The 17,099-nt window shown below is 40.4% G+C and overlaps 2 protein-coding genes across 2 annotated transcripts in view; one reads left to right on the top strand and one right to left on the bottom strand.

Annotated features, from left to right (window-relative positions):
* The window catches only part of ABCB11 (ATP binding cassette subfamily B member 11), a 45,941-nt gene that overhangs the window by 24,863 nt on the left and 3,979 nt on the right, over nucleotides 1-17,099 (bottom strand). The window contains exons 2-11 of the mRNA XM_059820170.1: nucleotides 14,540-14,561; nucleotides 13,074-13,121; nucleotides 12,930-12,978; nucleotides 10,729-10,970; nucleotides 9,027-9,114; nucleotides 7,951-8,084; nucleotides 5,933-6,104; nucleotides 4,011-4,135; nucleotides 3,567-3,741; nucleotides 1,139-1,252 (exon numbers count right to left, since the gene is read on the bottom strand). Coding sequence (XP_059676153.1) covers nucleotides 1,139-1,252; nucleotides 3,567-3,741; nucleotides 4,011-4,135; nucleotides 5,933-6,104; nucleotides 7,951-8,084; nucleotides 9,027-9,114; nucleotides 10,729-10,970; nucleotides 12,930-12,978; nucleotides 13,074-13,121; nucleotides 14,540-14,561 — 1,169 coding nt within the window. The remainder of the gene's footprint in view (nucleotides 1-1,138; nucleotides 1,253-3,566; nucleotides 3,742-4,010; nucleotides 4,136-5,932; nucleotides 6,105-7,950; nucleotides 8,085-9,026; nucleotides 9,115-10,728; nucleotides 10,971-12,929; nucleotides 12,979-13,073; nucleotides 13,122-14,539; nucleotides 14,562-17,099) is intronic.
* The window catches only part of DHRS9 (dehydrogenase/reductase 9), a 29,469-nt gene continuing 19,746 nt past the window's right edge, over nucleotides 7,377-17,099 (top strand). Inside the window, exon 1 of the mRNA XM_059820596.1 lies at nucleotides 7,377-7,463. The gene's annotated coding sequence lies outside the window, so the exon portion shown is untranslated. The remainder of the gene's footprint in view (nucleotides 7,464-17,099) is intronic.

A 17,099-nucleotide genomic window follows, 5' to 3' on the forward strand; every position in this document is an offset into this window, starting at 1 on the left:
CCCAGCATGGCTATAAGTTTAGTGCCAGAAAAAAATCTGTATCAGGGCAAAGCTGTGCTTTTACTGTCTAATCACAAATCTACATATGCGGCAAGCAGACAGATCTAATTTTGTCACCCTTTCTCTAGACAGATGAAATCTCACTTTAGTTTGCTTTTTATACCCTAAGGTTATCTGACTCAGCCTTATCTTGAATTCTGTGATTAATTCTTACTGTTGCAACTCTTCTGTGCTTTTTAAATTTTTCTCTAAAAAACACTTTCCTTTTTCATCTTTCTCAGTTTATCTTAGAGCTTTAGCTTATGAAGTGCATTTCTAAGGCATATGTGTTACCATTATTATAGAACATTGGAGGCTTACTAAAAGGTCCATTAGCGTCACCACAGCCCCTCTAGCCTTCTTTATATACCCTTATGTGCTCAGTAAAAGACAAGCAGCATTTTAATGTGTTTACACAGCTTTTAGCACAATAAAGCTTGTCAATGACCAGAGATACTACATACTACTAAGAAATGAGTGGTATTTTGCCAACCACTAAATATATACAGATATAGAAAGGAATCCTCATCAATAAATGCGAGTGTCTCTCAATCTTTTTCATAAAACCTTATTTCAAGTATCTATCTGTCTAGATAATATTGTGATTAACATTTATGACTGCTGTGTGACCAGTGCCAGTGCTCATTTGGTCTCATTTTAACTTGGGGTAGCTCTGGGACAGATGACAGAGGCCACCTTTGGCACTAACGCCAACAGAGCCACATCTTTTGATGCCATCTGGAGGCTGGGAGCTCCAGGCTTGCTTCAAGTTTGGCTGCAAGGTGACTATTACTGCCTGCCTGTACACTTTCCGTGGACCAGCACTGATCAGTAATTATACGTAAGGAGAAATGGGAGTTAGAAACAGCAGTAGCTGAGGTAAAACTTCATTATTCAGAAACAGGCCACTTAAGAAATCTGTTCAACACGCTCTCTGAGCCCATGTGCGTGCTGCTAGACCTTTTTATTGCACAGTCAATTTTTCTTTAATTGCACTCATTTTTCCTCATTTACACAGTAGATAAAACTACTACCGCTTAAGGCTTATTTAATTATTTTTCCACTACAAAGTGACACAGCTTAGCAATTCATTACTTACTTTATCTATTGTCTCAAAAATGTTTGCTGCAGCCCCACGGCCAGTGGCAAAGGCTTCCAGACAGGGAGATGCCTGGCCAAGATTTAAAGCTCCTATTAAAACACCAAAGAAAACCTGAAGAAGTGGAAAAAGAAATTAACAAAATATGACATCACATTTTTATTGCAGTTTAGAGCTGAGGCAGGCAAATCAAACTACAGTGGCTTAATGATTTCTTGTGCATCAGCTGAGCTGCAGTGATTCACTATATGAGCATAATCAGCCCACAAGAAAACAAACAAATGCATCTTAGAAGGGATTTTCACTGTCTTTCACAACTTTGCTTCCAGGCTGAAGTAAATCAACTTATCTCATATTTGCCCTGGCCTAAAAACTTGTGCACCCAGATATTTACTGAAGTAAATTTACTGAGGTGCCACTTATATACCACACACATGCATTAATTGTCTGTTTTTACAACAAGAAGTGAGCTGCATTGTATTGTAAGTATAGCTTATTCTTCTAAGTGCTAATACACCAGGGTGTGCTTGTCAAAATGAACATTTTTTTCCGAGACTTTGCTTTATTCCTCCTTAGTTTTTCAGTTACAGAGGTGGTTTGGCAGAGCAGATTATAAAGGTTTGGATAATGTCTTTGGTATAGCCTTTTGGTCCATGTTCTGCTTTGTTGTGGCTGCTAGTTTCAACATTCACCCTGAGCATTAGGAGAACTGGTATGTAATCCTTTGTTGTAGTTTGGCAATACCTGAGAATTCTGCTAAGAAGCAATCAAGGACTCAGCTAGCCTTCTGAATACAATACCAACAGTAGTCAGGATAAATGAGCAAGGTGTATAAGGAAACACTACTGTTGAGAAAGAAATAAAAGTACACCAGACTCAGTTCTCCCTTGCACCATAGTGTTTACTGAGGAGAACCCCATGGCTACAGTGGAAGAATCCACTGTATACACACTGCGCACTGCAAACATCTACACTGTGATGTATAGATCATGCCATAAGATCATACTCAGCTTTATTACAAACTAATTTTCTTGTGTGAATGAGTCCCAGAGCAAGTAGGTTATATGCATGTCAGAATTCATCACGAACATGAGGGAGCAGGTTCTGTACATTTGATAGAAGAAGGAGGGAAGGCAATGCTTAGTGTATCTCAATGCAGTATGGCTGGTGCATAACAGATTTTCAGAGACAAGGAAAAGCAAATTTAAATGTTCTGTATCTACAAATCCTCCCTTCCTCCCCCCTGCCAGACTAGGAGTGTATGGTAGAAAACATGAAGTATGAGAAAGATGACTGGAAACTGAGAGAGGAAGGGGAGCGTAAGGGAGAGTCTCTGCATTGACAGTTACAATTTTTCAGCTACAGGGTAGCTCCCCACTGTTTGCCATTTGTCATTTGGAAGCACTGAACTATCATTATCATGTGAAAGGCAAGGCAATTGCTCGCTTTGTTTTTCACAGCACTACCTTGTATCAACTACTGGTGTCAAGAGCAGTTGCAAATGATTTCCTGTGAGGGACATCCTCCTTGAACAGAATGACCCAATTTTACAATGTTCTCAGGTTAATTTACCAAGCTCCATTTAACAGGAAGTTTTGCACTGCATGCTGCTGGTGGTTGGGAGCTCTCATGGTGTGCGAGAGGCAGAGAAGGGTCAGAAATAGGTGTTTCATCAGAACACCCAGGACTTATCAAGGTTCACGAAAAATTTACGCTGGTTCTGGACTGGAACCTGCCATTTGGGCAGTCCTGGCTTAAAGCAAATAACCAAAATATGTGTAGATGTTGGATTTATTGCATTTAGGTCATCAGTGTCTAAAGTATCTACCGTGCAGAAGTGGATGCATGAGTGCCATGAAGGTTAGTATGTTTTTTGTATACACTACAGGAGCCACAGCCATCTGTGTTTTTATCAGCATGTATCTTTACATGTTCTTTGTCATCTATAGAGCTGGGTGGGCAATTAGCAACAGAAAATGGTGATTCAAAGGAACAGAAACTGTTCATGAGAGAGAAGTTAGATTCAATAAAACTTTCCTTGGTCAGGCTTCTCTTTACCACAATGGGGTTTTTCATCACCAAGTAAGTTCTTCAGAGAAGCGAATATCCCAGAAGCCACATGCTGACCCACAAAATGGGAAAGCTAGTTTCAGGCCTCTGCCAACTGTGTAGCAGGCTCTCAAACAAAAGCATTATTCTGATTGCAGTAGGCTGCATTTCAAATCTTTAAAATAAATATGGATTTTTTTTTTATCTTATCCAATTGGGTCATATACTTTCACACATATACTGAGTAATGATCTTTAAAAGACACATACAGAGTTTGTAACCACTGAGCCACCAGATACCAGAACACTACAAATATGCGTTCCAGAATTAATGTTTTAAGAAACAGTCCAGAAAAGTTGCATCAAGATAAAATGGGAACCTGCAGAAGAGTGCCAGCTGAATACTCTTCTTCTTCAAGGACAAGTTTAGAGCCATACCAAAACGCTAATGCATAACACAGGAAAATTATAAGCCACATGTAACCAGTGAATAATCCCATTATTATTCCTTTTCGAATTCCCCAGTGCTGAGCAAACACCAGATTCTTATCATATCTGTAGAAAGAGAGAAAAATAAAAGGGAATGAAATGAATTTGATAGAAAATTCAAAATTAGTAAAGACTGAGTTATGAAACTGGTTTTGCATATGTAATGTTATTTGAAACCTAAATTTCTGTAACATACATGCATATAATTCTCAAAGCTAACAGATGGTCATTGTTGTAGAATTTAGAGACTAATTGCCATGACTCTGAAGTGCATTACAGTGTTACATTGCTACAGGAAAAAGAAATCAGAGACCTTACAATTTGTTCAAACAAACCTTTCAACTTCTTTCTTCTCCGCACCAAAAGCAGCCACTGTTCTGATGGATGAGAGCACTTCATCAGCCACAGCTCCAGCTTTTGCATAAGCCTTTAACTCTCGGCCTGTTAGTTTTGCCACAGCCTACAAAAGCATAAGAAGTGCTGGTTACACCTGAACTGTAGGTGCAAATAAGGACAGCAGTAAGGAGTGCTGGATGTCACATTGCACTATCTTCTCTGCATGAGGTCACCTCCTCCTCTCCGGTCAGGCTTTTATCAGGCACGCTGCACACTCGAAGACTTCTGTCTTCTGATATTAGGACATATACCTCTGTAGCATATGTTTTGCAGAACAGTTATCCCCTTGGCCAACAGCTCTGCTCCAGGTAGCTAGAAAGAGCAGCTGACAACACCTGCTTTCCCTCCCTCCCTCCCTCCCTCCCTCCCCCTCTGCTGCTAACTGGGCCTAAGCGGACTGCAGACTGAGGATTTGTGCATAGTGGGAGGAAGGGGGAGCTTAAGCGGCAAGAGCAGCCCTTTAGCCACTGTGGCAGAGCCCAGCTTCAGGAAGAAGAGGTAATGGTACTGATGGGGGAGGATGGAAACAGATGTTGCCTACCACTGTGCTTTGTTTCTTGGACTGACAGCAAACAGGTCCCTACACAGCAGCCTAGATCACACCGGATGCCAAAAGGTTACTTAGGTTCCAAAAGTGCTCAAATTAATGGAAGAGAATGTAGTTATGTACAATTCTACAGAAAGATACCATATCAGCTTGGGAATGACATGTCACTAGAAATTATAAAGTGTCATTATTTGCTTTCTCTCTTCAAATACCCTAACCCAAGCATCTGTTAGCCACTTTTGGAGACAGGAAACCAGGCTAGATTGACCTTGGATCCATTTTCTTTATGGCAAAACAACAAAGACTTGGGCTGGAAAGGCTCGTAAGGATGAAACAACAGTAGGTATGTGAAAGGGAAGAGATGGGGACAGAGAAATAAGAATGGAAAGGGGGAAAATTACAAACTTAAAGGGGAATGAGCTCAGAAAGAAATTGCAAATGAAGGAAAGAGGCATTTTGGGGTTTGTTTTGTTCCCTTCCAGGATTCTGCTCTCCCACTTCACACTGAGTCATTATTCATGTCATCTACTTGCAGCCAGCACAAGGTGCTAAAGGAGAGCAGGAAGACAAGAAATTAGTCAGAGTTACATTAGAGGTTTGATAGCAAAATGATAGCAAACTGTTCCTGACGTGGAAGAAGTGAGATAGCCAAAGGGCTGAACCCAACCAAATAGCAGAGTGTCAGAGAGTGCACAGGAGGAGCAGGAACTGCTCAGCCCTGCTGGGTGTGGGAGAGGAGGTGAGAGGGCAAAGGATCCTGCAGCTTCCCTCTTCACTGTCCTTCCTCTGCATAGTGACAAGGAGTTTGTGGGGAGCAGATGGAGGAGCAGAACAGGAACAACTGGGAGAGGATGCAGCAGCTGCCAGGAGCAGAGACTGCTTGGGATAAGTTTGAGCAGTTGTTTTCAACTATTTTACAGCTCCGAAACTTGATCATCTCTAAAAGCCCCTAATCTACATAGAGAAATCAAGCGCTGTGTCTAGTAACCATCTAAACCAGGTGTGTAAGTAATAGAAGGTGTAGGCTGAGTTCTGATCTCAGCAACCGCAATATCCATCCATAAGACCCCATAGAAGGTATGCTTACACTCCCGTCTTAGAAGCAGGATACATTATTCTGGGAATCAGAATAAGCAAAGCAGGAGCAAAGCCCGCCTCCCTGCTCCCCCATCTCCGGTGCTGCTGTGACTATAATCTGCCTCTCTTGACTTTAAGGGGGTGTAATAGCCTTCTCTTCCACCAATCCTCCCAGCTCTATGGCATGACCTTCCCTGCTCATCACACCTCAACATGAACCGCCCACAATTCACTTACCAAGCCATAGACAGCTGCTCCAACCCCAAGCAGAGGACTGACTGCAATGATAACCAAGGTCAATTTCCAGCCACTGATAAATCCCAGTAGGAATCCACACACAAAGGTGGTTAAGCGCTGGATAAAGATTGCTACTTGGTCAGCAATAGCCTCATTAATTTTGTTAACATCACTGGAAAAAAACAACAAAAACCAACAGAAAGTTGGTGAGCATATCTTTTGTTTGTGTTGCAGGTCTTGGCCACATTTGGGTTAGTTGCTTTCCCTTGGAGAGGGCCCTTCCTCAACCCTATTATTTCCACCACCACCCCTTCCAAAGACCCTGGGCTACAGTGAGAAAACCTGGTGCCTTTGCAATGGCAGAAGGTTTTTATGCACGAATACTGCAGAGAAGATACTGTCTTTTCCCAGGAAAAGCTGTCCTGCCAGCGGACTCATTCACTAGCTGGTTCTTAATACTGTGCCCCAGCTGATTCAAAGGAGGGGGCAGAGACATCCCAGCTGGATGCAGCTATCTGATAATGGAAAAACAGTATAGCTGATAGGGCATTCCTCCCATCATGGGGCACTCAGAATGTGCCATACCGCCTTGCTGAAGGGGCAGGAAAAGGGAGGAGGGCTGTAATTCTCTTCTAGTTCCACCTTCCACCACCTCCCGGTTCCTCTCTCCACCCTATCAGGTAGTTTGTTCTCTAAATGCGAGGGAGAGTGGGAAAACTGAGGAGGGCTACTTTATCACTGGAGGCAGTGGGAAAACATGACAGCTTTATCACATGGGGCACAGTGGTGCAGGGGTTAACATTATTTGACACCTAGGCAGCTGCAGAGTTCATTTAGTCTCTCCTATGCATTGCCAACACAGAAAAAATGTCTTAAAGCAAAACAGTCATTATACTTCTGCCATTCTTGGCTACTACCTCACCCCTGAGATTAGAAGAACTGGGAACTCCTGGAATAAATAGAAGCAAGTGGTGTTGAGGTTTAAAGTGCAAAGTTGTTCGCTCATTGATATATCAAATGAAATTACAGTCCTCTATTGGAAAATTTAAGAGTGTTGAGTTGAAGAACGTGTTTATATTTCTTCTGGAGAAAGTTTTTTGCAGTCAGGAAGCCTTTTGTAGGCACAGGATAACGTTCGAAAAACCAGGGAACTAAGTGTTATTTATTAGAAAAGTACATGCTCAGCTCCTATATTTTGCCAGATAAATTCTTCACAGTGACTCACACTTGGCATTTATTCTTCATAAAAAGAACGCCACAGAAAGTCATAGACACCACTGGACAGTGAGTAAAGGCAAATAAAATCCTCTTCAACTACAGAAAACTCTTCTGCAAATGTGACTACTATTGTGGAGGCACGACTGAGGACAGGGAGCCATCTAGAGTCAGCATATTCACCTCGCAGCTGCCTTCAGCCTGTAAACAGGAACAACTAAGAAAAGGAGCAAGCCTTAAACTCTGCTTTTCTCAGGTCTAAATGTTTATCCAGGATAAGAAGTTTTCTCTGTCTACCTTGGGTCCCTTTCTAAAGGTAGGTGCTTGTACCTTCTTTAGCAGAAGATGAAGCAAGGCTCACTCTTTTCTTTTAAAAGCCAACAAAAGCAAAGTGTACCCCTAATGTAATTTTCCTTTCGAGGAAGTGAGAGAGGGTTCAAACCCACATCTCCAGCCTCAGGGGAGTGTGCACTGGCATCTAAATTATAGATCACTGTGAAAGGACTGGGCACAGGAGAAGGGAAGAATAAGACAAGCTGGCAAAAAACCCCACCCCAAAACCCAGCAAAAACCCCCCACATTTACTAACTGACAAGGCACAAAAGGGAAATAATTGTGGCTTAACAGTTATGGCACTCAGTTCGAAGATGGGGGAGAAAATCAGCGTGGTGCCTGCTCCCAGGAACATAGCTGTATTTTATATTAGAAAGTGTTTGTCAAATGCCTAGTTATTGGCACTCTGTTGTGTTTGGAAGGAAGTGCAAAATGTTCTCTGTAACATATGTTTTTTCTAGATTACTTACTCAGAAATTCGTGTGTTCAGTTCTCCTACAGATGTACAGTCAAACCAGCCTATATCCATTCGCATTACTTTCCTGAAATAAGCTTTCCTGATTTTCTGTATCTGACGAGCTGCAGCCATAACCCAAAAGCAGATCTGGGAAGAGCATAATGTGGCTGATAAATTGCAGTAAAAAGTCTTTGTACTCCCAACAAATGGGAAAAAGCAATTCAGCTAAAATGGGAAAGAGCAATTCGTCTATTGATAAACTTACTATTCGGGTAAAATATTTTCTAGCTACACAGACACGACAGCTGTTTTATGCCCTTGATCTTTAAATAATCCAAAAATTCTGTAAAGTCTCTGGATCAAACATTTGCCTCAGTTCTGATAGGCTGAGAGGAGATGGAAGTTAAATTACTCGTGCTGTTACATGAATGTCATACAGACAAAGATTTTTCAATCTACAGCTGTAAGTAATATAGGGATGGCAGCCATCCTACCTCAGCAAAACTCTGGGATAGTTTTCAGGAAGGAGAATGACAAGTGATTTTTGCGATTATAAAAAGCTTCAAAAGCAGCGGACCCTTTAGCAGATTACGTAGGAATCATCCAAGCTTGTGGCTCGTCTCAGTCAGAAGGATTGAACCATTACTACAGAATATGTAGGGTGTGATTCTTCTCCAACACTAGTTTTACACTAGTATTACTCTGTAATGTCTCTATAATAGAAACACAGGGCTCAATGCAGTTGAGATGCCTACTGGAAATCTGCATGCCCTTTAGCTGTTATTTTGGGAGGGCACGTGGATTCCATAGTAACCATACTTGAGCCAGTATTTCTTGTGGTGTGAAAGGAGCAGCATGCATTCATCTCACTGGGTAAAACACATCTGTGTACAAAGGTATGCATGTACAAATCCAAGGAGGTCTCAGCTTGCCAGAGCTAACGTCTTTCAGCTAATATAATGAGAACTGAAAGTGTCTACTTTGCTCAAATGGGCAGCTGACTAAGCAGTTAAAGGGAACATAATTATTATAAACGTAATTATTTAGTGATTTAAACTTTGAAATCAAAATAGGGAACAAAATACTGACTTGGAGGTATCCTAACACAAGTACGGCACAACCAATTCCTGCATAGTAACCTGCAAACTTGGTCATTTCTTGTTCAATGTCCAGCAGCCTGAAAAAAAAGGAAAAAAAAAAAGAGTTAGGAATATCATTTCAAGATTCTCTCAGATTTCTAATCTGGTGTTTCTTCAAGTTAGAGTCATGTCAGCTGGCAAGTCAGCTTGTTTTGGTAAGAGAGGCATTGTTTCCCAATACTGAGGCTATTGCTAACCTCAGCTGGTTTGCTTGCTCTGCCTGTTGCACGGGGGTAGGGTGCTGGCTGGTACCAGGAAATGCTCTGCCATCCTGGAGCGGCCCTGCAGTCTCTGAGATACCCCACGAGACTGCACGGTCCAAAAGAGAGGGTGTTTCAAGGAAGAGCTGCCCAACAAGTTTTCATTAGATGTTGAATTTAAACAGTGTTTTACAGAGAGAAAAGAGGGCTGCTAAAGTCAATTCAAGTATTACTTCATACCGTAAGCTTGCTAATCTGAAATGATAATTTCTTTTAGCTCAAGTAGGAGTATTAAATTACTCCTAATATCAGTGAAGGGCATTGAGTTGCTGCTGTTGCATTTAGATTACTTCGAAATAGGCATTTCAGGTCATTATCGGTTATGCTTTTAGACAAGTTTTTTAAAACATTCTGCAGACAGCAAATTTTATTCTGTTTACCCAGAGTTTGGTAACTGACATTTTAAGCCAAAAGGGAACACTATGCACCTGACCCGATCTCTTGCAAAAAACAGTCATAGAAACAACTCAGGTGCCTGACACAGATATCCAGTACCATTTTTAATGCCTTAATTTATCCTGCCTGCTGTGTAGTTGCTGCTTCAGAGGAAGACAGGTCTGTAGCAAATCCTGTATTCTATCTGCCCACTCCATCTCAGGGGGCTGGCTTGGACAGCCTGGAGCAAGTAATTTGGCCCCAGTCACCTACATCTAGGAATGTGAATCACTTCCCATGTGCTCTGAATTTCAGAGACCTTTAGACAAGTTACTTTTAATTCTAATTAAATATCAAATGAAACGTCACTCAGAGATTAGAAGACTCTTGGAATGATGCACTGAAAAACGAGCCTTAGGAAAGGCTACAGGTTCAAATTTGTCTTTGACAGATATCTGTATCTGAATGAATTATCTAGACTCCATTTATTATAGTTAATGGAAAGAAACAGGCATTCTTATAGTGCAGTTCATCTGACCTGCCTTAGACATCTCCCATAAGCTAAGATGAATTGCACCCTAGAAGCACTCATTTCTCTTCAATGACTAAAGATTAGCTAACTTGCTCAGAAGTCAGCAGGCACCTATAGGTATCTGAGTCCTAACCAACCTTAGATACCTATAGGTATCTAAGTCCTAACCAGAAGTCATTATCACCTACAGTGTCATCAAAAAAAACACTTTCATGAACTCAGATGTGTAACAGATACATCTGTTATCAGAACAATCATCCTTGCTGATATCTATAGCTGAAAGACCAAGACCCAAGCTGACCTTCTTTCCTTCCAGGTAATAACTCCAGCTCAGAAACAGGACTCTCTAACAAGAACCATGCCCCTTTTCTGCCTTATGGATAGAAAATGTAAGGTTTAAAGGCTGAACTGGACCTTCACTAGCAATCCATTCTCTGACAAGCCATAATAACAAAGGAAAAGAAGCAAATACATCTACTACTTACCCACATCTTATTGTGGCATTCTTTTCATTCTGATGGATAGTGCCATTAATCCACACTATGGTGTTATTTACACATGTCTTGTCTGGGTCTTTAAGCTCTTGCATTTCAATGTCATATTCAATAAACGTGTCTGCCATTGCACCAAAAACAAGCAACACAGCTGGCTGGGCTGCTCCATGAACAATAGCACAGAAACTACCAACAGCCATCATTAAAATTTCCATAGATGAAGAAAATCGAAACTAAAGAGACAGGAAGAAAATATGGTCTCTGCTGAGAGTCAGTCTTCATGCTGGTTGTATACTGATATATCATTAATCAGGTGGATCAGATACAAAATCATTCTCTTTAAATATCAGAATTATCTTCAATACAGAAAGAAGACAAATCTCTCTCTCCAATCTAATCTAAATGCACCTGTGATTACAGCATCATAAATTATTATAAGCTCCCTTTTAGTTGACAACAGAATCTGACCATCTGAATGAATGTATTATCATATAACATTAATAGCTCAATATCATTCCGCATTATCATAATTCCAGAAACTAGCTAAAATATTAAGAATAGTAATTATAATTCATATATATAGTCTGCTTTGCAGATTTCCTGTCAGGACAGAGGGAGAGGAAAGGGAAGAAAAAGCCTTAGGGCATTATGCTCTGAATAGAGTTAGCCAATTTTTCAAAAGTCTGGGGTGCTGTGGTAGAAAGCCAACTAAACATCTCAGAGCAAGTTCTCATAGTTAATACTCTAAAATGTGTTGGCTAAGCCAGGCAATTGTGCAGTGGTTCTTAATCTGGGAGAAATGTCTAGAAATATGACATAGAATGCAGTAAAAAAAGGATTGAGCTAAGTCCTATTACCTTACATTTGCCATGGGCCAAGAGCACGTACACATGCAGCTGGTGACTCAGCTAAGATACAGAGACTTAAGTTACCTTTGTCACGATTGTGTGAACTCTGATTCTCAGGTTGAAGTCATGCGTAAATATATAGATCAAACTGTCCATATAGAATATCAGTATCAAATATTATATATTTTGAAATAGGAATGTAAAGAGGAATCATAACCTACTGAAGAACCTGTCCAGGTGCTGTAGGTGCTACAACGTGTCTAACAGAAGAAAGGGTGGGAATTTGGAGCACATAAGGAAAAGGGACATTAGGGCAGAGACAACATAAAAGGAAAAACAAGTCAGTTAACATAAAAGAGAAATAAAATATAGAGAGAAATACAAAGAGAAAGAAATACAAAAAACATCAGAAGAAAACTGTAGCACTACCACTGTTTTGCAAAGTTTGCTCATAAGAAGTCTAGGAATTCCCTTGATTAAAAAAAACCACACAGAAAATGCACAGATATGTGATATCTAATCTATCAGCACAGCTGATGCAAACATACTGTGTTCACCAATTGCACTTTAGCAACTAAACATCTGTGCAAAACAGGCTACAGAATTCAAACCCCTCTGCTTGGCAGACATAGCTCTCTGTGTGGACAGACTGTTCTCTCCACCCAGCTAAGAGCTGAGATACTTAGCCAAGTAGAGTACAAGCCACATGGATGTAACTGAACTATCCCAGCACTACAGTCAGGACCATATTAGTTTGGATACATTACAGGCTAATTGCCTAGACTACATGCAAAACAGAAGTAATAAAACCTCTTAGCTGCATGCTGCTGGATTGGACATCTCTCTACTACATTAATTTTAAAATTTAGATGCACCCTATGGGATTCCAAGACCCATCAAAGGCTAGACATACCATACAGTATTCTGCATTCCCAAGTTTCTATAGTTACCAAATCTTCTAATACCCATGGAGCAATTACAAGGGAGCTAAATTATCTGACAAATATCACACGGCAAATTTTTGGCAGAAATAAGAATGAACCAAGGTCACCTAGGTCCCTGCTGTGCATCTTAACTCGTTTCCCCGTATCCACCTGTAGGTTCAATATAATGTGTTTAATAGACAATTATGACACAAATATCAATAATCGATACCAAGCTGACAAAATTACAAAGGGTTCTATTAAATTCCCATTGACTTTAATGGCAGGATTTCATGCCAAGTGGTTTCATCCGTAAAAGTTTGGCTTAGTCACAGCTATTCCCCAAACAACCATACAGATTATTGTCACTTATTCTGCAGCACAATACACATAAAATATTTATAGCCATTGCTTTCATTACCAGCTGAAAGAAGCCAACACGAATACTGTTTTCTTTCTTGTCTGATGACCTTCAAGAACAGAAAACATAAAATTATAAACTTGCATTTTAGCACAAATTTTGTTCTATATGCAAAGATAGTACACAGAATTGAACTTAACTCACTTTTCACTTTTCTTCTCTATAAAAGGTTCTTCATATGTATAGAAATTCCTAGCAAAAAGGATAAGATTTTACATTAATTTTTTTATTTTCCTGATTACTTCTCTGAAATTACATTTTATTTGAGACAATTTGCCCAGAATTTTAAGAGACAAGCAGTTTCTTTCAGATTTCTTTTTGAACCAGTGATTTGATGGCTCTTTTAAATTTTAGACAGGGACTAGAACAGAGGTTAGGTTAAAATGATCTGGAGGTTTATGCTTTGTTTCATAAGCAGCTCCTCAAAACACTGTTGCTATAATGTCAATTGTGGGTTCTCTGAGGTCAGTTAGAGAAAAACCTACCTTGTTGGCTTGTCCTTTCTTTAAGACAGAGAAAGGTCCTGTTCCCATTCCCTCTTATATTGCCTGTATGTTGATAAGTGGCAGTAGAATCCTTCACCTTACCATAGGCGTTTTTTTCAGTGCTCACGTTATGTGTTGCTATTCTGTACGATCAGTTAAAATCTAAAGGATTAGTTGCACCATTTTGAATGGGATCCATACTCTAGCAAGTAGTCATCAGCTGTGTACATTCAGTGGTGAATGAGTAGGGCTTTTCAATTTGGATTTTTTTTTTTTTTAATGAAACAAATGGATTCAAGCTGTATTTGTTATGAACAGTTTTCAGAAACCAGATCCTAGAAAGCCAGAAGGAAGCTTCATATGTGTAGTAGGTAGGACCATATGTGTGTTACATATGAAAGTCCAATAGAACTTGGGTTTCAAGATAAGTGCAAGGACCATGGTAGACCTTGAATACTGGGATGGTGCTCTCTGAGATAGGCAACCTGACAAAGAAAAAAATTAAGAGATGCTCTTGCTTCCTCATTCTAGGAGTAGTTCTCAGACTGTGTACACTTTATCGGAAAGAGCTGGCATAAATTACAGCACCCATTAGGATGTACAGTCTGCTACAGAGTTGTCCCAAGACCTAGGAAGAAGGAGGCTTTTAACCCCATTCAAATCTCAGGTTATAGCTGAAGGTCAAGGTCTCTAAATCATTTCTGCTTTTAACTATCTAGAATTCTATGTTTAAATCTTAATATCTGAACTCAAATGAAGTGAGCTAATTCCTTTTATTTCAAAGTCTCACAGTTAAGCTTTAAGAGAAATTAATCAAGATTGATTAAAATAGCTGAAAAACTAATTTCTCAAACTAAAATCACTGAAGAAAGATAAATTTGAGTATCAAAAATATATTCAGAAGAAAGACCATATTTTGCTGCCATTACTCTATGTTTTTAAAGGTTTCTAGGACTGTTTTGGTCTACCTGTGTCAGTTGTATCAAATAAGGCAGTTCAACTCCTAGAGAACAGGTTTTCATTAAATACCATATATTCTATAAATGCGTCAATTTGACCCGATGACATTAACTTCTTTGAATATTCCTAGAAATATTGATTGTTCCTTTTGTGTACATGACTTACTCTGATTTCTTGAAGCTGTTACCTGTTAGGGAAAATAAATGCACAGTCTAGTTAATAATTATTGTTAAAGTACATAATCTGTAGACATGTGAAACATAAACCCTAGAACCCCACTGATACATCTAGCTACGGACACGAACTGACATGGGTCCAAAAATTCCTTGATAGGTTTATTTCAATTTATGCCTGCTTTCTCTTGAAGAAGTAGTCTCAAGTTTTCAATCCCCCAGATGACAAAATGGTTTTCCCTGAATAGATTATTCAGGACATGTGTCAAAAGTCAACTCGTTTTCATTGCAAACTGTTTGCTAGTATTCAACTAGTTCTCTTGGACATTGTTTCATCAAGAAATACTACTCTACTGGAAGTCCATCCATGCTCCCTGAAAGGAGGAGCAGTAGCTCTTCACTCTCGCCTTCCAACAACTTAGAGACTGCAAATCCTGTGGAAGAGGGGCAGCTGTGTCCTTGGAGGGTAAGGTGAACTTGTCACACTGATGTCTGTTCTTGCGATACTCTCTAAGGAACCATAACTTAGAGAAATGGAATTATATACAAGATATAATTATGCTGTAGGGCAACTCCTAGTCCCCAGAACAGGTCTGGATTTAGCTCTCTTTCAAGAGATGTTGTTAAAGACGTCATACCTAAAGCACAGCTTGTGTTGGCAGGGGCCCCAAAGAAGTGTCACCATAAGGGCTAATAGAAAATAATTGTTGTACATCACTTGAGATGACAATGAATAAAGAGCTAGTTTTATGTATACAGCACAGTTTGGATAATCTAAGGGCACTGGGCATATGCACCTTGCTCGTTTATGATCTGCTTGGCAGCTCAGCATCAGGTTCAGAACCATGTATGCTTTTCAAGCAGTGCCTTCCATTCTTCACATCTAGTGACACAACACTGAGCATGCACAGGCCTGTCTCACAGAGCAAACACAGAGGAACTTTGCATCACAATTCACAGAGAGAGTGCAAAGAAGTCACTGCAACCACAAATTTTGCCTCCATCATTTTCCTACCCAAGGGAAGAAGGCTTTTCCACTATCTCCAGGGTTTTTTATTTCCCAAGGCTACAATGTTAGATGGAAGCAGTCTGAGTTTGGGACTGAGGGAACAGCTGATTACATCTCCTTTTTGGGGTTAATAAGATAACTTTATTTGGCTTTAGCTAACGACGACTCTATTGGTTTTATTCTGTTCTGTTTGTTACTCAGGGATGGTAAAAAGAAAAGATTCTTTCAATAAGGACATATGCATATCCTAAGAATCCTAGACACTTTCCAGGAAGATTCTAATTTGTAGAATTATTACTGCAAAGAGTGATTTGGTGTTAGAAAAGAGCCAGTTGTGAAAGAAAAAGAAACATCTGTTTGCAGTTTTTTGAAGTTTGGCAGCTGGTAACAGCTGTAGTGGTTTGAAATCATTCCTAGAAGATTCTCCAGGCTTTATCAGAAAAGTTAAGGTTTAGAGAAAGCTTCCTCTGCAGGCTGGTAACTCAAAGTACTGGGAGGAAAATGGGAGGAACAAAAGAGTCTGGTGAAACAGCTTTCTGAGTCATATCAATTTAGAGAGCAAAATAAGCATTCTCCAAAGGTGAAGAAACCGTAATCTATGAACTTGAAGAGGGAAACAAGAGTATATTAATGCTATTCAAGAGTGCAAGGAACTGCAGGCCAACTTCTGCGGGCCAACAGTTTTTAAGCAGGAGAAAAATTTGGAATGATGTTACCTATCCTTAATTTGAAAGAAAGAAAACCAGATAAGTAACAGTTCACACTGCTACAGTTCGAAGTAGAAAAAGAGGACAGAACATGATTTTTATAGAAAAGAAAAGAATGTAGGGAAGATGAAAGACTTTATTAACCCTAAAGAAAAAAGCTATAGTAATCTTTATGAACGAGTGGCGTTCCTCAGGGATTGGTATGGGGACTGGCACTGTGTAACATCTTTGTCAGCAACGTGGACAGTGGGATTAAGTGCACCCTCAGCAAGTTTGCCGATGACACCAAGCTGTGTGGTGTGGTCAACATGCTGGAGGGAAGGGATGCCATCCAGAGGGACCTTGACAGGCTCGACAGGTGGGCTTATGTGAACCTCATGAATTTCAACAAGGCTAAGTGCAAGGTCCTGCATGTGGGTCAGAGCAATCCCAATCACAAATACAGGCTGGGCGGAGAATGGATTGAGAACAGCCCTGAGGAGAAGGACGTGGGGGTGTTGGTTGACGAGAAGCTCAACATGAGCTGGCAGTGCACACTTGCAGCCCAGAAAGCAAACCATATCCTGGGCTGCATCAAAAGAAGTGTGACCAGCAGGTTGAGGGAGGTGATTCTACCCCTCTACTTCACTCTCGTGAGACCCCACCTGCAGTACTGCATCCAGCTCTGGGTCCCCCAGCATAAGAAGGACATGGACCTTTTAGAGCGAGTCCAGAGGAGGGCCACAAAGATCATCAGAGGGCTGGAGAACCTCTCCTATGAGGACAGGCTGAGAGAGTTGGGGTTGTTCAGCCCAGAGAAGAGAAGGCTCTGGGGAGACCTTATAGCAGCCTCCCAG

Source organism: Gavia stellata, chromosome 8 (genome assembly GCF_030936135.1).
Source record: "Gavia stellata isolate bGavSte3 chromosome 8, bGavSte3.hap2, whole genome shotgun sequence".
Lineage (NCBI taxonomy): Eukaryota > Metazoa > Chordata > Aves > Gaviiformes > Gaviidae > Gavia > Gavia stellata.